This window comes from Dicentrarchus labrax, unplaced genomic scaffold, assembly GCF_905237075.1.
Source record: "Dicentrarchus labrax unplaced genomic scaffold, dlabrax2021, whole genome shotgun sequence".
Taxonomy (NCBI): Eukaryota; Metazoa; Chordata; class Actinopteri; family Moronidae; genus Dicentrarchus; species Dicentrarchus labrax.
In genome coordinates this window covers 20,644,059-20,668,923 of record NW_026136710.1, presented here as the reverse complement: position 1 = coordinate 20,668,923, position 24,865 = coordinate 20,644,059, and the positions used below count along the sequence as shown (strand labels likewise).

The following is a 24,865-nucleotide window of genomic DNA, read 5'->3' as shown; positions in this document are numbered from 1 at the left end:
ATAGCCACCACAGAACAGACTGCCCTGTAGCAAACGGTTTAAAAAAAAAAAAAAAAGGTGTGTACTGCCTCTCTGATCCTCTGATTTTATTTCAAAAGGACAGTTTATCTGCATATTTGGAACTTCAAGGACACGGTCAAGCCTTTAGCTCTCATCACCAATTCAGATTTCCTGCTGAGGTCAAGCTTGGAATTTTCTGTTCATAAGCATCACACAGTTAACCTTTTAGGTACGTTTCTCAAGTGCATGCGGAGTATGCAAAAAGAAGCAAAAACAAAAATGTTCAAGCATTCCCACGTATAGGGCCATCACACAGCAGCAGTGGCTCTACTTGTTGCCTTTTGAGGGCGTCTTCCCCATGAAATCAGGTCCAAAAATAACCACGTCACAGCAAAACAGAATTTATGTTGGAAATAGTGACCAACTTTTGGCAGATTAATGGTGATGTTGAGCTACCAGTTCAGAATAAAGATGTTTAACTGACGTCTAATGCTGAACATTATGTCCTCACTTGAATGCCCAGAAAATCTGAAAAGTGCAAGCTGTTACATAATCCAGTCTGCTGGATAAACAGCTGATGTCAGGAAACTGTATTTATTCAACAACGCCTTGGTTTCTTTCAGATAAACAGTGCAAATACTGTGCACATACTAGATAATCATTTAAATATATTTTTGTCAGAACAGATTGCCATCAGATAAGCTTTTGTGTTCACACGTGAGGGTTTTATTTTAGTGATATTACCAGTTTATTTTCTTTATAAAAGTTAGTTATAGTTCAATACCATGCATATTTTATTGATAAAAAAATAAATAAATTATAAAGAAATATAATTTGTCCTTAGGTTACACCCCAAGTTGACTCAACATTAATTTTCCCCAAACAGCACTTGTTACCACAGACATTTCAGTTTCAAGGCCTTTTTTTCCTCTTATCTGTGATCTTCCATTGTGGAAGCCATAACCAGCAGTGTTGGACATAAAACAGACTGTACTGTGATAAGGGCTGCTCATTGAAGCAGTAGATGCTAATGTGATACCTGAGTTTCAGTACCAACACTATAAACACCTTAATACTTTTTCCATTTAACAAAATAAACATTACTACCTAAGGCATCAATGTTAAATAAAATATAATTCAAATATCTCTCTCGATATAGATATATAGGCAGAAAAGTTGACAGTTCGGTTGCCATGGCGCTGCTGCGAGTGGCAGCCCTTTCAGCAGCTCCTAGTGTGCAGTGATCTTTTGACTTTTTATCATTTTTATTGATGTTTTTGCTTTTTTATATTCACATTTGTGCCTTGTCACATCTGATCAACTTCTATCCAATAGATATGGATATTTATTTACCCAAACTCGTTTATTCGAGAAAACAACTTCTCACGCTGAAGACAACGCCATTGTTGTTATTGTTTATATTCCACCATGTGCTGACGCGGTAGTCGCGTGTGACGTCATCCACTCCGCTGTAGCAGGACTACAAACACAGCACCCCGAGGCTCTGGTGTTAATCTCTGGGGACTTTAATCACGTGACTCTGGACACAACACTACCTGCTTTCTTCCAGTATGAACTGTTACACCAGGGGAAATAGGACTATTGACCTACTGTATGCAAACGTTAAGGACGCATACAGCGCCACCCCTCTGCCTGCACTGGGGAAAGCTGATCACAATCTGATTCTGCTTCAGCCTCAATATAAACCAAGAGTGAAGAGACAACAATGTGCTCATTCAGGAAGTGGTCTTTTGAGGCAGAGCAGGCTCTAAGACTGTTTTGGTAGTACGGACTGGGATGTACTGCAGGGTTCGCACTGTGAGGACATCGAGGAGGCTGTTGACTGTACCACTGACTACATCAACTTCTGTATGGATGTTGTTGTTCCTGTAAGAACTGTGCGCTGCTATGCAAACAACAAGCCCTGGATTACAAGTCATGTCAAGGGCCTTCTTAACCAGAAGAAGAGGGCCTTTAAAGAAGGAGATCAGCAGGAGCTTAGAGGTACAGAGGGAACTCAGAGTCCAGCTCAGAGAAGCGAAGGAGCAGTGCAGAAGGAAGCTGGAGCAGAAACTGCAGATCAACAGCATGCAAGAGGTGTGGGATGGGATGAAGATCATCACCGGCAGCAGCTCAAAGCGGGGGGCCCACATGGAGGGAGATACAGAAAGAGCAAACCTGATGAACCAATTCTTCAGCAGGTTCGACCACCCCATCCCGTTAACGCCTCAGGTCACCATACCCCCTTCTGCTGCTGTCTCTCTCTCGCTCCCCTCCCCTCCCCTCCCCTCCCCTCCCCTCCCCTCAGGAGCCACAGAGGAGCTGGTTGTCCCACCCACTATTACAGCAGCCCAGGTGTGTGGCGAGCTAATGAGGCTTCGTCCCAGCAAAGCAGCTGGTCCAGAGGGAATATCCCCTCGACTTTTGAAGGCCTGTGCGTTGGAGCTGGGACTCCCCCTACAGCACATCTTCAACCTGAGCTTGGAACAGGGGAGGGTCCCTAGACAGTGGAAGACATCCTGCATCATCCCAATCCCAAATAAACCACATCCTGGTGAGCTAAATGACTTCAGACCGGTCGCCCTGACATCACATGTGATGAAGACCATGGAACGGCTGCTGCTACACCACCTGAGGCCACAGGTCCTCCACGCCCTTGACCCACTGCAGTTTGCCTACCAGGAGAAGGTGGGAGTAGGAGATGCCATTGTGTACCTGATGCACAGATCCCTTTCTCACCTGGATAGGGGAAACGGTGCTGTGAGAATTACATTTCTGGACTTTTCCAGCGCCTTTAATACCATCCAGCCTCGACTTCTGCAATACAAACTAGCAGACATGGGAGTAGACTCACATCTGGTGGCATGGATAATGGACTACCTAACAGACAGACCCAAGTATGTGCGACTGAGGGACTGCAGGTCTGACACTGTGGTCAGTAGCACGGGAGCGCCGCAAGGGACCGTGCTCTCTCCGGTCCTGTTCACCCTGTACACGTCAGACAAATATAACTCAGTCCTGTCACGTGCAAAAGTTCGCAGATGACACGGCTATTGTGGGCTGTATCAGGAATGACCAGGAGGAGGAGTACAGGAAACTCATTCAGGACTTTGTCACATGGTGTGACTCCAACCACCTGCGCATTAACACCACCAAAACCAAGGAGATGGTGGTGGACCTCAGAAGGCCCAGGGCTCACCCGGAACCTGTGACCATCAACGGTGAGGAGTTGGTACAGACATACAAATACCTGGGAGTACACCCGGATGATAGGCTGGACCGGACTGCCAACACAGACGCCCTGTGCAGAAGAGGTCAGAGCCGGTTATACTTCCTCAGAAGGCTGGCGTCCTTCAACATCTGCAAAAAACTGCTGCAGATATTCTATCAGACTGTTGTGGCGAGCGCCCTCTTCTATGCAGTAGTGTGCTGGGGAGGCAGCATTAAGAAGAAGGATGCCTCCCGTCTGGACAAACTGGTGAGGAAGGCGGGCTCTGTGTTGGGCACAGAGCTGGACAGACATCTGTGGCAGAGCAAAGGGCGCTGAACAGGCTCCTGTCAATCATGGACAATCCACTGCACCATCTACAGGCAGAGGAGCAGCTTCAGCAACAGGCTGCTGTCACTGTCCTGTTCCACTGAAAGACTGAAGAGATCGTTCCTCCCCCACGCCATCAGGCTCTTCAACTCCACCCAGGGGAGGAAAACTCTAAACTCCAATATGTCTGCCCTTTAGTTAACTATACCAACTGACGCAGTGCACCCTGCATTATGTGACCACTGACTGACTGACTGACACTACTTATGCACCTTAGGCCTTTCAGGCACTGGATTTGACCATGCACCTTAGGACACTAGCCCCATGCTCGTTATTTAGCTATTTATTCTACTTTATTCTATTATTAGTTCTTCTAAATTGGCCTCCTCCTCTTATTATTATTAGTTTGTGGATACTGCTGGAAACTGAATTTCCCCTTGGGGGGGTCGGTCGGTCGGTCCTCTAACAACATTACAATGCACCAGTAACAAGCAGGGAAGATGACTGCTAGCCAATGTAAACGTGGATGTAAATAATGCACATTTCAAAATATGAGAAATCTAATTTGAAAATGTATTATAAAAAAGGGCAGAGATTAATTCAACACATTTGTTACACTTAAAAAATACTGAAGCCCTATGAAAGCTAACATTTATTTGATAAATGATAGAGTTTTCTCAGTCCCTTAAAAGTTGACACTGAAGACAAATATTATCACCTGACAGCAACAGTGTGAACCTGAGTAAACAAACCACAGATGGCCAACTAAAACCCAGGTTGTAACCAGAGAACTAATGGAGGACTCTGACATCCTGGTTGTCTTTTTAAATCAATGACTAAGTGCAGCTCACTTCCTTAATTCAACACTAACGCAAGAAAACTGACGTAAGAACGACCACAGCGACGTCACACGACAACAGGAGACACACACGTGCACACTTACTTTAGATTCCATTCCCTGTTGCCAAGTCATGTGCAACAGCTGGTCAAAGAGTACAGTGATATAACAGCTATAGTAGCTGGGTTGACCTGCACGTACACCACTACAGCTATGACTGGAACTTAACACAACCTTGTCACACAGACACGCATATCAGAAAGTTGCCAAGTCTAAAGAGGAAAAGATCAAATGGCACAGCATGACTTTCAGTCATTCAACTTCTCAGCAGGCAACTTCTTTAATGTAGAAGTTCAAAAACGTGGATTAGAAAGGTATGGAGGAGAAATATAACCAGAAATAAAAGGTTAAAAAGCTAAAGTAGTTAATATGCAAAACCCTTTAGAGTGCATTTGCAAGGATTTACGAGTGAGATGCCGCCACACTAATGGCTTGTCTGCTTCCGCCTACAACCCAGATTAATCTGTTAGTCAGATTCATTTGTTATGCAGAGTTGGGATCGATCAGACCTCATATCAGATGCCGATACTGACCTAATTCACATATCAAATATCGGACTGACGTCACCAATCCATGTACTGACCCAAATTCAATAGTCCAATGGTTTGATGAATTATGTAATAATGCAATTTTAAAAGGCATACTATGCAAGATTTTTACCTTAATATAACAGCTTTGAAGTCATTTCGATGGTAAACGAACTCGTAGTATAGCGAATCATCCTGATAGCAAAGCAGGAGAGGGACACCGTTGGCAGAACCAGCAATGCAAGTCTGAAAGGTGGCGCCCCGCCAAATCTCGCAAGAGTCACAAACTGCTTTACGGCGCAACGTCACATACATCGGCGACATAAGAAGCAGCCTCAATGGAAGACACTAGCAGGCATTCACTCAGACGTTACCTTGTCAGTAGACATCTTCGGAGTCTATCTTTGCCTGTTCGATGTCCGACACTTCCATCCTACTGAACATGTACCGGTATACAGGGGGGAGGGGATCAGGCCGTGAGTGCAGAGACGCAGTGCAGAGTGGTATTTACGACATGTGGTATTTAACGTTAAATACAAGTACTCTGCAGCGACTCTAGGGGTAGCGGTTTGACAAAATAGTATACCTTTAAGCCCAGTAGTCAAACAGTTCTACAAAGATATCCAGTGATCCCGATACTTTGTCTCCCCGAGTTAGACGTTAGAAGGATGGACTAACTCAAGGCTGAAAAGGTGAGAAACATTCATAAGAGACACAGAACAGAGGTTTTTGAGGATAATACAAATTCCTCCACAAAGTTTTGACCCGATGCGTACTGGGATGAACCAACCAACCATCCATGGTCTGGGATATTAATGTAACATTAGAATAGAAATACATTTTGACATCCGTATTTTTCACTCCATTGTCTAGGCTTATCCAGCAGCTGCTTTTTTTTGGGCACTGTACCTACTTTATTTTGTCTTTCTAACACTGCAGAAACATGGGAAGGTCTTGGCAACACCACACAGCCAACGGCTCTGAATAACTCCGATGCTTTAACGACTCCCCAAACTGCACTGCTCTTATTTTGGCAGCACTGCACCAGATTCCAAATCCAAGAATGCAGGAGGGATTTGCCCTAAGTAAGACGTAGCGTTGTTTTCTTTTCTGCCAGGGGTAAAGGAATTATTTTTGTATCGTTTTCAGGCTTGTGCACTCAACCTGCTGTGTTGACACACTGCAGCATAAACCAGAGAAGACTGCTCTGTGAAAAAACTCAGAGCTGGAGTATAACCCTGTCACGCACACCTGAAAGCCTCTGCTGCCCTGGCAAATATCACCTCAAACACCGATGAAGTCTGGATAACTTGCAGTTTCTACTTTATATTCAGGGTCTGGCTAAAGAACTGGCTGCATTTCTCTTTGTTCTTACTCTTCCATTTTTTCTCTCCTCACTGTAAGGTGGTTTTGGACTTCACACAACAAAACTCCTGCTAGAGTTTCCCCCCAAAAAACCCCAAGACCTTCGATGTTAAGAATCTTCCATACCATGTCATGTCTTCAATACCATTATTTTGGAACAGGAGCAGTCATCTATTAGTGTTCATCATGTGGTACTTCTATTAAAGTGGGTACAGTCTGAGGACAGTCAGTCAGCTAAGGGTTTAGTAAAATACTGTCATCATTTGTGACAAATAAATGATATCCAAAAACTTTAAACCAACACCCATAGTTCCATGTTATGCTCTAAACAGATCTACTGAGTAATCTTCTATTGGTCTAGAGTACACCAGAGTAGTGCATTGTTTAACTATTTATTGTCATGATGAATTCATATTTTCTATAGATTTTGTAGATTTATATTGGTGTGTCCTACTGCATGTCTTGACTGCTTTGCACTTTTGAAGTCTATTTAACAAGTTGCACCAACAGTTTAGTGAGAAAAATGAGCTTGTGCTTCACTGAGGATCTTTGACATTGTCTGTGGCAGGGTGGCAACTTCAGTTGACAGTTAATCAAACTACTGTTAACGCTTTAGAGGTTACTCACATTGAAAATAGGAACACTGAATATAAAATGTGGTTTACATTTTCATTTAGCTTATATTATTGAGTATTATGCACTGATATTTTTAACACATTTAAAAAAAGTCAAATACCAAGTACAACAAAGTACTCCTACACGTACACCCATTTGAGAAACACTGATATACCATATAGAGCGTAACATCACAAATAGACATTTGTCTTTATTATTTGTACAACATACAATATCTTCTATCCTTAGATCCTCAATTCAGACAAAATCCCTTTGTGTTGTTTCTTAGCATTTGATTATATTTTCTCTTTTTTGTGGAACACTGCCCATAGATTATCCTTCAACTTTTACTGTGTATGCTAACCATAGTTCACCAGTTCTCCTTTTGAAGTACAGCGTATTCATGTGCTCACTGTCACTTGTTAAATAAAATGCCTGATGAAGGTCTTTGTACTGAAGCCATTTAAGACATTTACTATGAGTAATTCAGTGTGCTGGGTTTTTTTCCCTCTTTATTTATGCTCTACTATACACTACTTTCTGATGTGCAAAGATGACTTATTTGATCTTTTAATACAAACATCAAAAATGTATTAGTTATGTTTCATTTCAGATTGCCATCAACTCATGCAGATGTTAAAGATTTATATGTTGCCTTGGCACACAATAAAGCTTTAGCACCTAAGAAAAAAACTATTTTATTCGTGAAATTGGTTAACAGTTGCTCACAGTTTATAGTCCTACTGCTAAGATATGAATAAAAATGTTCAAGTCTCAACCCTCCAGCAAGTCTTCTTTGTCCTTCACTGATACTGGTTTCATCTGGCAGTCTTGAAGTTGGGAATAGACATGAGGCTCTGTATTTACACTAGCAGGGATGAAAGACACTTTCTATCTCTCTTTAGTTGACTTCTAAAAAACATGCTTTAAGCATTCAGGAAGATTTCAGGAAACACAGTGAACATTAAACTAACAAGTGTTTGATGAAGTGCCTTAAACTTTCTCTGGTGTTTATCTGTGTACCTGAGGAGACGCCAAAGACCATTAGTCTTTGCAGCGGCATAGTGACGGTAGTGCAGACGAGAGATTCTCATTAAACGACGACTTTAGTATAAACACTTTTCATTGTCACTTATCTATAACAAGCACCTCCACAAAACCTCCCATCAAAGTTATACCATTTAAAGCCTCAGCAGCTCTCCTGACTTCCATTTAAAGAACTTATTTGACAGGGCTGCTCACAGGGGACTCCCCCTTACTGCTTTTAAGTGCCTTACTGCATTTCTGCAACAGTGAGACAGACACAGCAGGATGTCTATACAACGCACTCCGATGGTCAAAAATGTTTGGTTGCTAAGACAACTTGAATAGTAATCGGCTGTATGTCTTACCACAGTGGTGGAAGAAGTATTCAAAAACTTTACTTAAGTATACCACAATACAAAAACACTCCATTACAAGAACGGCCATCAAAACTTGACTTAAGCAAATAAGAATCATCCATCTATCCAAATCTATTAATACATAAGGTGAGCATGGGTTTTTAGATGTAAAACCTGATTCTGTAAGTAACTACAGCTGTCATAACTGTAGTGAGTAAAAGGTATAAAGTAGCATGGAATAAATAATGAAATAATCAAGTATTATGCCACTTTTCAAATTCATAAATACGCAAGAATGTAGAGTGTAATGACCAAATCAAATTCAAAATTTACAGTATATAAACGCTACAGACCACTTGAAGTAGTTGGCCTTATGATTCAGCAGAGGGCAATCCACTGTCTGAGTGGCCTGACCTATGGCATGCCCCATTGACCTGTCAGCAACGTAAGCTAGAAATGTTTTGTTGTCTAACACTGCAACAACAAATCTGCAGACTCACTTGCTAACATTAGCTTGCCACCCAGGACCTAAAAGGTCAAGAATTAATTTCCATGTACAAATTCGGTCCTTTTATTCATAAATGCAGTCCTAACACTTGTTTTACTGTACAGCAATACTCATGCATGGCTAACACTGAACTCAAACACAAGCAAATCTAATAGGGTTGAGCAAGTGCCCGGCTGAAACAAAGATCCAGTACATATAATGTACTCAATGTATAGTATCAAATGCGTAAAAAGTGTCAATATCTGTACTTGTAAATATTGCTTTATAATAAAAGAGTGATGATTCCTGTATAGAGGCTCCTTGTGTCTGTTGCATCTTTGTCATCCCCCAAGAGTGGCAAGCAAACACCTAATTGGAGCCTGCATCGGTTGGATCAACTGTTTTTAGGTCAGTTTGTCCTCAATGTTTATTGCTTTAGCCTGAACCTGTCACAGAGACTGCAGTAATTAAGGCTGCTCATAGTGACCGACCTCCTGTGGGACATGTGTACAAGCCCTGGATCCATACTTTAATGTTTTTTTTAAATGTCTGCCTTATTGTTAATAGGCTTTGTTGCTCTGCCAATCTCTGAATGAACCCATTTGTTCAAAGCAATTTATAAATAACTGAACGAGTAGCTCACCTATGTACCGCACGATTCTCAGGTGGCAGATACAGAAGGAATAACAATCAATCACCTTGCAGCATGCAACGTATTTACTGAACACTAAAAAGAATTCACTTGCGGGGCTTGTACTCAGAGCTCTGACTGTGTCATATCGACAAAACCGCCAAACACAGACACAATGTCAATTTTAGATGTTATTGTTTGGACCTTGTTTGATGCCCGAGAAAGATAATTGCACTTGTTGATGTTTGGCGTGGATTTAATGCTACTTTTGATATTTTCCATTTTTCTTAATTTCACATTCCATGAAAACAATAACTGCTCACACCTTTTTTTAAATAGGATTTATCAAAATCTCAGAACATAACTAAGGCTGGACTGAATAAAAGGATAATAAGAATTTGATAGCTTCACACATTAAGAGGGTTCTTCTTTGGCAGCTGACTGAGGTTGGAGTTTCTCACAACCACATAAACGCATTAATAGAGTATCTGAAAGCACCTGTGTTCTGTGCACTATAGAACAATAAATTCAACCAAGATTAACCTATCTGCCCACCAGTGCTGAGATTAGGGTCAGGGGTATACAGGGGTATACAGGTGTAGCTGGGTTACGGGGTAGTCTTAAGAGGTTAAGCTTACAGATATAAAACATGTCCTGAAATGGCAAGTTTCAAGTCTTTACAAGTGGATTTTTACAGTGCACTGCAATGAATAACTCAGTGACTGCCTGAAAGTTCTCAAGTTCGTCTTGGGAAGCAGTAACGTAAACTTTGTCATTTGTAGTAATTTGATTAGAACTGTAACATCAGTAAGGTTCTTCAAAAATATCTTAGAAGTTTCTCTCATCACTTAATAATGAACTAAATCTGACTTGAATTCTGCATGAGGTTCAGAGACAAAATCATCTACTCACGGCATATTTCTACGCTCTCGTCGGACCCGTCCTCGCAGTCTGGCTCCCCATCACAGTGCCATCGCTTCGGGACACATTGGCCGTTGCGACACACAAAATCCACCTCTGCACAGGTCTTTCTAACTGAATTGGGAGAGAAAAGAGATGGATTCATTAAAAACAGGAGAGGAAAGAGAGACAGACTTCATGTTCTTTAATGAAATCTAACAGAAATAGTGACACATGAATAATGGGTGAGGAAGGGGGAAAGACCAAAGCCATACTTGCACTCCTCATGAATATGAATTACAGTATACCCAACCTCAACTCACCAGCCTCTTTCGTTATCAGTTAAAAAGGTGACTAAATGAACTATAGAATTTAAAATTTCAAATAAATAAATCAGAATAGACAAAAAGACCAATTTAGGAATTACCTTGATGGTATAGTTAACATTACTCTCCATGGTAATGGCTGCTTATGTAGATACAGTGGCCTGTAGGTTCTTTAAACTTTTTTTTTTTTAATTTTATGTTACTTAATCATTGAATGATGTCTGATTGGAATTTGAGGGGTTCAAGCCGACTGGAATAGGAGATATTGACATGCCATATGCAGATGCAGTGGCTGTCCTTCAAAACTGAACTGAAACTGCCGTAAGGTGATCCTCTAAATTGTTTATTTAGAGCACCATCCACCATACATGTTGGTGTTTTTGAACAACAAAAAGACAGAGCTCTGTCAATTTTTTAATATATCCAAATTGCACAGAGAGATGAGTTGTCTTCGACATTTCTCTCTTTGTCCAGTGTAACACCAGCATGCACAGAAAATTAACCAACCACCAAGAGATTCTTTGTTGTTGTTCAGCCTGCTTGGAAAATTAACTACAGCTGAGTAAATAAACCTGTGACGGTACATAGCTGCAGAATCAAAAAGGTCTCCAACTAAACTGCTCAGGTCCTACAGCTTATTAGGATATATTAATTTTGCAAGATCTAATTACATTATAGGCTCTTGCAATTTGAATTATAACTTAAAAAATAAAAAAACGACTGATATTCTACCTCCAGGTTACTAGGATCTTGTGCCAACAGAAAAAAGACAAACAAGATGAAACTATTCTGCTGAAATAAATGGTTTAACGCAAACTTGAGAAAGTATTCCTGATGGTCTGTCAGGAAAAGAGAAGATGGAATGTTTCAAGATGTTTAAGGGATTTCAAAACAGTCTATAAACACAACACAAACCCCTGAACTCTCTGCACCTTCATGTCCACACAGGGCTTGAGTGTCTCCTTGAGGCCTCTCCTCAGTCTCTCTGACCAGAATACAAATATGAACCTGAGAAACAACCAAACTCCAATTTGAGCCATGGCAGCAGCAATTCGCAGTGGGCCTCATTATCAGCCTCCTTTTATGAATTCATTTTGGATTCTCATCTTTCACACGTCCTTGTGTGTCAGTTCTGTCGGGTTGAAAAGTTAAAGCAACTCTGATCTCCCAGTGATGGAATAACAGAACAAATGCAACATAATATCAGCGGCTGGGAGAGAGGGCGAAGGAGTGAAACTGCTAATGGTAACAGTGAAGTGATGATGGACTAAAACAGATTGTGGCCATCAAAGTCACTGATCTGCTCCTGTTTTGATTTGACGCAAACTCTACATCCTCCATGTTTACCTCTTCTCTGAATAAATGTAATATAATGTACACTTCCACTACACCAATTCCATCAGTACATGGTCAGGTAGTCATGCCTTTAAAATTGCATTGCAGTAACTGCTGTGGAAATGTACATTACACTGAATTCATGTAATTAATCTCTTACCACCTTCACCTTTTCCCGCAAAAAATCCTGTATATTTATATCTGAAGGGGGTCTTCTGGTTATCAGGATTGTTCCCTCCTTATCGCCCTGCAGTACGATCTGTTCTTTTTCTCCCCCTCCACCCTTTGCTTTCTGCCCGTTTCTTCACTCATTTCCTTCACTGGTTCTTTCCTCCCTTCCTCATGGTCTCATATGACCCAGTTAGAGGAGGGACAAAAGAAAATCAAGAAAGATCGGGCGCACACACACACACACACACACACACACACACGCGCGCTCTATCTGCTACCTTCCCATCACCAGGTCACTCGGTCCCAGGGGACGCTGGGAAGATTCCTGGTAGGGCCAAGCTAATCTGATGGGTTCTGAATTTCGTGTGACATCTATGTGTGTAAATGTAAAGCAGTGAGAACATGTCATCCATTCTATACGGTCAATGGGCAACCAAAACATACTGTTAGTCTGCATAACAATTGAATATAAACAAAGCAGGCTTTCCCAAGGTTTATCAGTGATGTAAGAACTATGAAACCATAGTTTCAGCCCTCAAGATGATATTTAATGCTGCTGAAACACAGCAAAGCTATACAGAAGATGCTGTAATTCGAATGTTAACATTTGTATTAGTAAGTAAACTCAATGTGCTTTACAAGAAATTGCATGTGCAAACACGAGGGATGGACATCGTTAAGATTTTAATAGTACTACTACACTTACTGATACGGGTATTCCTATCGGTTCTTTTTGTCATTTTTCAAGAGATAACACAAAAAGGATTAAGAACAGAATATAAAATCAAGTACATAGCCTTTTCTTTACTACAGGTCTCTTTGAGATTATGAGACTTTAAATGCTCTGACATTATTGCACCCATATTAAGCTTAACCATCAGCTGGCTAATGGTTACTTTTAATTACTAATTCACGTTTGTATAATTGAGTTAGCTCGTCTCTTGTTGCCCCATCCACCTCATGTATGCAATCAGCCTAGAGTCCAGTCAGAGTTATGAGCTTGAACATGTGATGTAATGTTACTTTCACTAGAAATTTGGAAAGGTCGATCAGTTTCCAACCTTACAGGCAAATGACTTGTTGCATCTGTGGCAACGAGCATTGGCCGCAATCCACGTAGATTCTACGGAAGTGTAACCAGACCTTTTAGCGCCTCTCAGTCTCACAACCAGGGTGTGTATGTGCATGTGTGAGAGACAGGCAGAGAAAGCTTGCCCCGCCCTACGCTACAGGTTCTAAGAAAGCTCTCCTCTGGGTTGGCAGTAGCAAAAATGCGTCAGACAAATGTGTTCATTTCTCCATAGTCATTTGTAAGAACTTGACAGTTTATAGACTAAATTAATCTGGAAAAAGAAATCAATAGATTAGCTACCAAATAAATTATCTTTAGAGTCCTACAACAATGGAGGAAAATGATTCCATTGTTGGTTGCATTACAGAGCAGTCATAGCCAACTTCAGTTGTGTTTATCTGGCAAACACCACAGCACTGGGAGTCGTATGTATCGATGCTCACGTCAAATTGAACTTGGGTGACGGTGACAAGCAGATTATCTTATGGAAATGCCTTGAATTGATTATTCAAATTCTTTGCTGAAACTTGTTGCTGCTTAACAGATATATGCATCCATTTTGGCATAAAGCTGCTGCTTAACAGATATATGCATCCATTTTGGCATAAAGCTGGCGGTAATGAACGGGGGCTTTCAGAGTAAAATTCGCTATTCTGTGGCGCTCCATGAAATGTTTGGTTACAACCAAATGCAGTGCCAGAGCTAGTAACTGCAGAAAAACACTACTGGCACATGCCCTACCAATGTAAAAAGTTAATCTGGCACCCTGTGAGGTGACCTTTCAAGACACGACTCAGACTCCATTTCCAATTTCATTTACATATTGTTCACTCTGGCAGGAAAACATGCTTAATTGTATCCAAGATAGATTGTCATCCATTCACCCACACTCCATCAAAGGCCACATTAACAGTGTAAATATAATACATTTCCAGCCCACACCGGGCACAGGAGCACTGGAAATGGCAACAGGTGTTAACAAAAAGGCAGTGTGTTAAAGGATAATGCTGCATTCACATTCACAGACATATTCTGGATGGAACAGGTCCGACAAAATGACAAAATAAAATAATTTTGTGTATATTATTATATACAATTATTTAACTATTAGCTCCTCATTGTACAGATCACCCATGTTTTATTCCTTGTGTGAGGGAGCAACGCAAGGGAGGGGGAACATCTTACATTGACTCGATGAGAAGAACCTTAATCGACGCGCTCATTAGTTGGATAGTTGCACAATGGGGATGAAGACATGGTGGGTTCAGACAGGGACAGGAGAGGCGTGAAACTGAGGAAGAGGAGCGAGTTTGTAGCTAGTTAATTTTTAAGTAACTGTTAACGTACATACATCCATTGTATCAATTGTCTTGTTTTTGTGACATTGGAGTTGAAGTTATTTATTCCGTGTTTTGAACGACACTTTGGTGATGTTACACTTTTAAATTACAAGTCTCCTTGGTGGTTGTTCTGACACATTGAGAATCATTACCGCTTTTTTCAGAATCAGTTAACAGGCAACTGTTAAAATATATATAACATGAAAACGAGCCGACTATTGGCTTTATTTAACTACTACTAATCTTCAGTCTGGGGCAGCCCTAGTAGTATCCAGGTATAAACTGCATCGTGGAGTACGGCATCTACCATTACCGGTTTTCTCTGCTAGCCTTACTTATCCATCCATTAAAATAAGAAGGTAAGGAAAGAGAAACCACATTTCAGTGACTATGAAAGGTCTGGGGACCTGAGTGTTTTTCAGGAGAGACTCTGTCTAAAGTTCAGACAGTAATGACAGTGTCACAGATTGTGTCACACTGAGTGCCAATGTGGAACAATCATTCACAGACGTTACTTAACTGAACACAAACACTCCCTTGCAGTCCTGTGGTTTCATTTCAGTTCTCTTTATTATTTGTGTATATGCATGGTCTCCAGTGTTCTTCCATACTGGCATTCATGTTGTATGCAGTATGTCAGGCAGTATAGGTCAGTGATGGAGATGGCTGTAGGACGTGTGTGTGCTGTGTGACAGCAGTGTGTGTTTAGCGTCTCACCACAGGAGTTCTCATCACTGCCGTCGGCGCAGTCCTCATCTCCGTCACACTGCCAGACGGACGGGATGCAGCGACCGTTTCCACACTGAAACTGGCTGGCCTCACATTCCGTCTTAGTACCTACAGAGGAAGACAGACACAGAGGCGGTATGAGGGAAATTGAAGATAAGAGTCCCAAATGCTTTCATAATTATCATTTACTGTTTGTTTAGATGCAATTTGCTTTTTGTTTACTCCTAGCAGGGCTCCCTGCAGTGCTGTAACTTCAAATCTAATTGTTTTAAACAGAACTAGCTGGCACTCAGAGCAGATCTCAACTACCACTGAGCCACTGTGCAGACACACCAGCTCCACATGTTGAATTTCCACACAAAGTTCTTCTTGCCTTTCAACCAACTTGTTTCACATTTTTTAACTGTACATGAGGTGACTGTACCTCCGCTAACACCCCCCCCATTTAGGAATTGCAGTAAATTTCTTTGTAGAAACTTCCATCGTAGTCACTACTCATATTGGCTCTAAACTTTGTTATCTATGCAGCTCTATAAACACAATGGACAGGGCATAAAAACCCTTTCTCAAATGATAGCGTGTGCACATTGCTGAGGTCTGAACTGGCATGCCCTGTGTTTGCAACTTTAGATAAAGTGGCATCAATATTTTAGTAGAGAACGAAATCTCAGTGTCCTGAAAATGTCTACTTGGTTCCATCTGTTCCACTGTCACCTGAAGGACATCAGATGTACAAGAACTGAAGAAGAAAAGGTAGTAACCTAGTAGGGATTTCCATTCACAGAAGAACCTTATTTCTGACTTTGATTTGATGAAATCATTAGGCCGGTAGCTTTCTGAATTAAGTTAATCAAAAAAAAAAAAAAAAAAAAAAAAAAGATGAGAAGGAACAACAACAAACATGGGGTTCCACAGAAGAACCATCCACACACTGACAGTCTATTCATCAGTCAATGGACACAATGTTATCGGAAACAATTTTCAAAATTTAGTCATCAATTTGATTAAATATCTTAAAGTAATTTTTCAAGCAAGGGTCATCCTGATCATTACAACATATTTGTAAGGAACGATGAACCTGGTAATGTAGGATCACTTATTCAAGTGTGAAAAAGTACACTTTGTCTATCAACGATCAGTATAATTCAATTGCTGTCAGCTGAGGTAAGGACTCAGCCTTTCTACACAGGGTGCCCCCATCAAAGTCTGTTAAAGTAGGTTATTCCACAACAGGAAGACTTTTTCAATTAGGTTAAAAACAAAGTGCATATGTCGGCATTCGGCCAAAATTTGCTGGGAAAAAAAATGTAAAAAATCAGCTTTGGATATTGGTAAAAATCCAATAATGGGTAGGGAAGTGGTATGTGTAATTTGTAATGTGTAAGGAGATCAGACTTGGATGAAGAGGCGCAAAACTGAATGCAGGAGACTAGAAAAAGGTAGTGTGTACGCTAAGGGTACAATTTACAACAGTGCCCGTCTCTGAAGTGAAGCAGCCAGGACCACAGGCAATCGCTCACCAAGTGCAGTTAAAGTTGACTAGTCACTATCCCATGTGATATAATCAAATTAAGAGTGCCACCCCTGCAAGATTCATACATAAACTGAGCCAGAAAGGATCAAATGCCTTATTCAGGTGAATATTTAAGATCAATAATTCAAAATCTTGAATTGGGCTAGGTGGTCAATAGAGCCCCACAAGGTGGATTGATTCATAATTTTAATACAGAATCATCAAATAAGTTGAATTTAATATCAAGGTTGGAGGTTAAATTGAAAACAGATTAATCGATTAAGACAGCCCCACCTTGCTTAGTAGCCTGATCAGCATTAATCTACGTTAGATTAGCATTACCAATGACTGTTTAATGTCTACTCGGGGCCAGAGTTTCAAATGTTGTGGGTAATGCCAATCCCATTACCAGTGTGTTGTTTTTTCATCCCTATCAGCAGCAATAGCAGAGGCATGCAGGCGGCCAGCAGGACTACCGATAGGGCTAGCAAGGGTCAAAACCTTGTTTGCAGTCAGGGGACCCTTCTGACACCGCTGAACAGGGATAAACTCTGAAAGGCCTGTTACAAAGCCTGTATCTGAAGCTATCTGGAGAGGCTTTTCTAACTGATGAGACACCCTACCTGCAAAGGCACAACCGTTAGCTCAGGAAACAAGCAAGGTTGCCACAGCTTTGGCTGACAAGAGACTACGCTTGAAGACGAGCCTAAGATGAGAGCTAAACTAACAGGGCAGCAACAGAGGCTAAGATTAATGCTACAATTGGTTCGAAAATAAAAAGTAGCAAGTGTATCCGAATTAAATTCTCCATTTGGTGAATACTGAAACAGTGTTCCCAGGTACTGTTGAAAGAAGTGAAACTAAAGTAGAAATAAAACTGTCCCTACATTTATTTCCCCTTCAACAAGAAAAACTGGATTTCCAGACTCTGTACTACAAAGTAGTTTTTGCAGTGTAGTGCTCCAGTGCAGTCATACTGGAGGTAGTGCCGGCTCCAGGTCTTAAAATAACACCGTCTGACCTTGACGCTCCTTCTAGTCTGGACTGTGTGTCTATCCAGGTGGGTAAATGGAGCACACAGTGCTGATAGCAGCCGAGGATAGGTCGCACATCCAACTGAATCGCTTGTGCCATTGAGAGGTCAACTACTTTTCATTAAAAAAAAAAAAAAGGTTTGTTAAAACTTCAGCGGTGGTTGCCAAAATAATAATATCAATAAAAAAATAAAATAAAAACGTTCAGATATTTACACAAGAATGATATATTTCTTGTCTGGATGGAAAGTCTGTAAAAACGGCTTTTAGTCACTGAATTGCCACTATGAAAGAAACTGTTTAAAGTGGGTCAGCAGCTGCTTTGGGGAGAGAAACAACTCCCACTGATATGATTTGAACCTGAAGAGCTTCCGGCCTTTAACTGAAGCAGCAACACATGACTGAAGATAAAGTTATAAAATCTATGGTTCTGCACTTACTACGTAGCTGTGGCCAGTTAGGAACCTCTGTCATATTGGCAAGGTGACCGGCCTTTATCTGATGTTCAATATAAAGCTAACAGCACCTCTGCTCTCTCAGTGAAACAATATTTTATTTCTTAAAATGTGAATTACATTTTTTTGTACATATGCGTTTATACTGCACCGAGTTGTGTGAGAGTAGGGATGGGGCCGATCCGATCCAGTATCGATATCGGGACCGATACCAGCGTAATTCATGGATCGGAAATTTTCGATCCAACCTGCAGAGATTTCCGATCCCAGACCGATGTCTGCGCTTTAACGTTGTCTGCTGAAATGACTCCAGGAGTGATTCCTGCCAGCTAGTCTGCTAGCAGGAAGCTCCCCCACGTCGTACAACACTACGAATGCAATCAAACATTTTTAAAAAAAAGGACCACACGAAAGAGCACAAGGATTTTTTAGCCAGGGGGCAGAAAGACAAAAGGAGCTGTCAGGAATCATTGTGTGTGTAAGATCTTTTCTGACCTTATACTTACCTAAAGTTGCCTTTTGGGACATACATGCATACATACGTACATAAACTTGCCTGTTGAGGAGTTTATTTCAGCCTCATAAAATCAACAATAATGATAATATTAAAGCAAACAGAGCTCTGGTATTGGAATAGTATCAGTATCGGCAGATATCCAAAATCGGGATCGGAAGTGAAAAAATGTGGATAGGTGCATCCCTATGTGAGAGTTGGATGTTTTGCCAGTCTGGACAGCTAGTTTTGGATTAATTCGTGGAGGCACCGACATGCAAAGAACAAAAACATCTTGGACATTCAGCTTTGTGGTTTGTGGTTATTTTGAGACTAGGTTTTTAGTAAGTTTACTGCACCACCCCTCACTTAAACGGCATTTTTGAAATAAAACCAACATACGACAACATGTCTTTTTGGCCTATTTTGTGCTGTGTGTGCAAGACGTAATGTAACTCAAAACAATGTGCGAGAATCAGGTCCAGAGTTTATGTGAAAATGACTCAACTAGGCTGAGAATTAACTCAAATTTTTTTTGCCGTAATGGTTTGGTTTTAGTGATAGGCAACTAGAAGCATTAATCCCCATCACATATTTTTACTGAAAACGGGCCAATAACAATTGGTGGCTGATCAATGTGGACATCCTTAGATTAAACAAACACAATGAGGTAATAACAGCAAACAGCAAAAAAAGTGAAGCTAGACAAATGCTGAACAGGAAAGGTCCTTGAAAGTGTTTTCATTTTTGGCTACGCCTGATACGAGTCCACTAATTTCACAGCACGGGAGGAGGTGAACACACAGCCAACAGTGCCAACAGCCTGCAGACTTCCATTCAACCAAGACTACGCCAGCTGTACCTCCACTACAGTCATGCTACAGAATAGAGAGTGCGTTGACCTTTCATCCGCATTACCATTTCAATCACCACAATCAAAGCATAATGGATCATAGCGAACCTACCTGCATTCTAATCAGAACAAATGGAGCACATCAACCCATCTAACAAATAATCACTGACATACAGACAGATAATAGGGAGAGGGACACAAAACCGTTCTTCAAGTACTCTCACAGCTCAGGAAAACCTCCTTCCTGAATAGGAAAGCTCATACTCACACAATGTTACCTTCTGACCTGTGAGATACAGCCAACTGTTGGCTTGCATCAGTAACTAACAGTGCTACAGCCAACGACTGCCTGGTGCTGCTACTAATGCTGGGGGGGGGGGTTTCTTACCATTTTGTCTATTTTAGTTGAATAATTGCTTTAAAAAAATCCCACAATACAACAGCTTATGTGTTCCCAACAAAAGTAAAAACAGAAATTCATTGTTTTTAAATGGGAATGAGGAAAAAAGCTGCAAATCCTCACATTGGACAAGAAACTTTAAAAAAGGCATTGTCATGATAAATTGCTTAATACAGAGCAATTTCTTTTCTGATCATCAACTACTTTATTAAACCCCATTTTTCCATCAATCTTGTTTACTGCAACTGGTTGCTCAAATTTCTGAGCCAGTGTACACATACAGTGTTTCACATGTTGCAAATGGGCAACGTATTTAATGACGATACAAGTGCCTGGTTTCCACCAACAATGAAACAGCAGTCAGTCATTACCAGAGACTATGACGTTGGAGCTACACAGGGAATTACAGGGACAAACAAGTTTAAATATGGAGTCAAATAGGGCAAGAATAGTCCAATTTCTCCTGCATTTTTCTTCAAGTATAATGTAATGTTTTGTAGAATGGTTTTGTTTCCTTGAAATCTGAGCAAAACTAAAGCAGGGAAACAGTTCTTAACACTGTCTGCATAGCTATGACATCATTTTGGACAATATTAAAGTCTGTTGTCTACACAGCACACTTCCCTAGACTCCATGGTAACAAACACATGGACAGAATCCAGGAAGTTTGGCTTTAATGTGAGGAATTAGTGTGAGTGTTAGCAGCCATATTCTACTGATAAAATTACCCTATTCATTAATAATCTAAAAAACAGAAGAAAAACAAAACTGACCAAGACATTTCCTGGGAAAAAAGGAAACACACAAATGAGTCAAGGAATGGCATAAATCTTCTTAACTTCTGCTTTTTATACTAGAAGAAATGCATGCAGTGGGTTGAAACATTTAATGAAATGTTTAAAAATCATGGCCAAACCAAATGCATTAACTGTAGTACAGTTTCCCCACTGTTAATGTAAGCTGGGCCTTGTCCAGCACCTTGTTGTGATTCTACAGTGATCTAGGTTTGAGACACACTTGGTCTTGCAATTTTGAGCAGTTTGCTGTGGTGCCAGAACAATTGGTAACCAGCCCAATGGTCTACAGAAGCAATCTACACCTCTTATTTGCCAAAATCCTACAACACAGGGAGAGTAAAGAAACTCTTTATCCCACAATAACCTAGATAACTTAAGGGTTATATCATGGATACAGACAAACACAAGTAAAGATGAAAAGTGAATGAAATGTTAATACACGGAGGAAGAAGTTTCCCCAGATTTGAGTGTCAAAAGAAAAGTTGGAAAGCACAGACTCAACATTTGTTTCTGCTTTACTGACAGAATGACCAATCATAAAGAGAACAGGTGAGGTTGAACACAAATGACTGAAAGATTCCTCTATTGCTTAGAGAAAAATCTACCATACATATTTTCTTAATCAAATTATAGAATCCTTTTCTTATTTCCGAGGTAGTGTATAAACTACAAAACTGAAAATAAAACCGTAAACTGCCTTGGGGAAAATTAAACACCCGACTTTCCAAAGCCAGTCAGATACTGGTTACAAAAAACATTTTTTTCCTTTAAAAACCACTTCTGGAATGATACACAGATAAGGCCACCAATTCAAGGCCCTGGCAAAGTTCTGTTAGAGAACATAATTCAACATTTGGCTAATTAAAACTTGGAGAAAAGGGTTCACAACGCTGGAGACTGCGTGGTGAAAAAGCAGTCTGGGCTTGTCCTATAATTTTAAAATCGCACTGGAAAGAGATCACCAAAGAGATAATGAAAATGTTTGGAACAGATTAGAAAGAACAGATCAATTGCGTCATTGTCAAATCATACCCTGGATAAATCTTAGATAAACTTTGGCACATAAGTTTCTTTCAAATCTTTCTGAAAGCCAGTTAGTGGTGTATATAATACATTTCTAATGTTTTGTCCACTCCATTTACATACACAAGGGGGATGAATGTAACTGCGTCTCAATATAATGAAGTCCAGACATACAACACCTCTAACTACAACCCAAAGCTGAATTAACACCTCTCTGATAACAATAACTGTCTAATTTATGGAAGACTGTTGTAGTGATTGCATTCCATTGTACAGGTGTACTTAATGAAGTGGCCACTGAGTGTATGTGCCTATCAAATGTAATCAATTACATGTGCTTGAAGAGAAAGCTCCTGTTCAGTTACTACACCGTGTTGCACGTGTCAACCCACTCACATTTTGGCCCCGAATCTTACATCTATCCAGTAGAGAATCAGACTTTACATGTTTGATCCCTACATTATTATTTCAACACCAAACAACCTGCATAAAAAGATCATTCCACAATAAGCCTGTATTCTACAAATGACATTTCATAACAAAATGTTAGTGTGAGCTCCACAGCATTTGGCATCTTTCACTTTTAAAAGCCACACACTGTCCTGCAAAAGCACAAACTCTAAAATATATAAGAAAAGACAGACGTACACACGCCAGTCATCATCATGAGTTGTTACATGAAGGAAACAGTTAACAGTAAAAGTCCTGACTCATCACAGCCTGACGTACATTTAATGCTGACTGAGCGAGCAGAGAGAGAGAGAGAGAGAAAAACACACACGCACCCACTGACTGCTTAGTCTTTTGATCACCAGAACTAACTTTAAGAAATGTCTTTCCATTTAACTAAAGAAGCCAGTTGTCAAATGGTAAATCATCTCTAAACAGCCATACAAGAACTTTATTTAAAATAGAAAATAAATAATAAAATGTTGCTTTAATTCTAATGAGAATGAGTAAACAAGAAATGTGACATTCAGTGCCAGCTTTCAGAACAGTTTGATTCTCTCCATTTTTCAGCTGGAGGTCTAAACAATGGAGTCATCTTTACAAAACAGCACGATCTTGGTGGACAGACATACGAGAGGTTCCAGACAAGTTGCAAATTAGTCTGAAACCTCTCAGTTCATATTTAATTTCCAATGGGGAAATATCAACGGGCACATACCCAAAATTTGTCTGGTTCCCAGGTTAGGACAGACATTCGGGGATCCTGAAACACTGAATAATAACACTAAAAATATGGAATCACCTGTTATAGTTCACCGATATATACCCAATTAAAAAAGTAGGCAGATTTACTGAAAAGGTATGTTTAGTTTCTGACATTTCCCTTAATAGCTCAATGTGTTTGCAAGGTTGAGCTCATTGAGAACAAACCGTGTACTTCACAATTTTGAATCTATGCTGTGGAGTTTTACTTTTCTGGATTCATCTTCAGGAAGTTTCCACACAGTAGAAGTAAGTCATTGAACCAGCACTTGAAAGTTGACAATTTGCATTATTTTTTTAGGTTACATTATTGTTGGGTGATAATGCAGAGAAAGTGTAGGCTGATTAAAAAAAAAAAAAAAAAGTCTGCTCAGTTTTACCTAATGATGTTAATGTAACTTTGGCACTTTGTAAGCACTCAGCAGCATTTCCTGGGGGACACCTGGTACTGAAATGAATAGAAACCAACAGCTGATTTGTTAGAGTAAAGTAAATGAGAAATGTAGAAACATGCTAAGCCAGTGTAACCAAGAACCAAAGTTGAAGGGAATGATGTATTCTGGTGTTTTGTTTCTTTAAGGGTGTAATCTCTTGGGTCACTACTCCAGTGTCAGTACAGAAACACATTGACGTGCTGTCTGGAAAAGTGCACACCCTGCACTTTGATCTAATCAGCACAATAACAGACTTCAATAGCAACCTAAGTCTACAAACATGAGTGTATTTTCCCTTTCCCTGCAGTCAGAATTTTTTTGCTGACATTTAAAAAGTCTAAAGTCTCCAAACTGTACACCGCTGCCACATTATTTGGACTGAGGAAGCTTTCGCCATGTTATCTTGTCAAAAAGGTATGAAAAATGCCACTGCTTCTTCAAAATCCTTCTCTGTGTGCATTTTTTGTTGTCACTTTGAATAAATTATTGCAAGATTAACTCTTGATGACTAAATAAGAACACAGCTGAGGATTTTGGAGAGCTAGGAGGCAGCAACAATTCTCCTGTGGCTGCAGGGTACCGTTTGGAAAGACCTCAAAATGTGAACTAAAAATGGTTTGATGAATCCAGTACCACAAAGAAAAACAGGTTTGTAAACTTTAAGGAAAAATGTTTGGGTCGGTTTTGGCTGCATTTTCTTAATTTCCCAGGGTATGGAGTTTGTCAATCAGCAAGACCATGTTGATTACTTGAAAAAAAATATATATATATATATTTTGATAATTTATTATCAAATATTACAACATATTTTAATATTTTAAATACTAAATTTTTCCTCAATGACTTTCAACTTTATCCGTTTTTTTTTTTCTGACAGTGGCTCGAGGACACATTCTTAAAATCGCTGTTATCCATGCAAACGTGTTGATTGTTTTAAATGTGATGAGGTCTATATTACTTTAAAGAGCCAATTACTTTGATACAGCTATTAACCGTAGGCATGAGTTTCAAATTACAGATTATTTGACATGATAATCATTCAGCTGCTGGAAGTCCCCGTGGCTTTTAAACCGTAGATTCAACAGGCGGGGAGCTGCAATGAACCATCCCAAAATAGATCATTGTGGGCCATATAAATGCTGTCACACTGGAGGTCATGGTAATGCAATTTTCCCCAGTAACAGAAATGGTTGCAGTGTACTCCTCCTCCTCCTCCTCCTCCTCCTCCTCCTCCTCCCCCCTCTGTCCACCACCCCGCCCACATCAAGAACCAAGCACCCCCCCCCCCCCATATAGCTGAGGATCTGGGTCTAGCGCTTGGTATCACAGTAACAG

General features: G+C 40.4%; 1 protein-coding gene across 2 annotated transcripts in view; it reads right to left on the bottom strand.

The window, feature by feature from the left end:
- vldlr (very low density lipoprotein receptor) overlaps nucleotides 1–24,865 on the bottom strand; it is a 60,751-nt gene that overhangs the window by 33,162 nt on the left and 2,724 nt on the right. For both annotated transcript variants that reach the window (XM_051412194.1, XM_051412195.1), the window contains exons 2-3: nucleotides 15,305–15,424; nucleotides 10,356–10,478 (exon numbers count right to left, since the gene is read on the bottom strand). In XM_051412194.1, coding sequence (XP_051268154.1) covers nucleotides 10,356–10,478; nucleotides 15,305–15,424 — 243 coding nt within the window. The remainder of the gene's footprint in view (nucleotides 1–10,355; nucleotides 10,479–15,304; nucleotides 15,425–24,865) is intronic.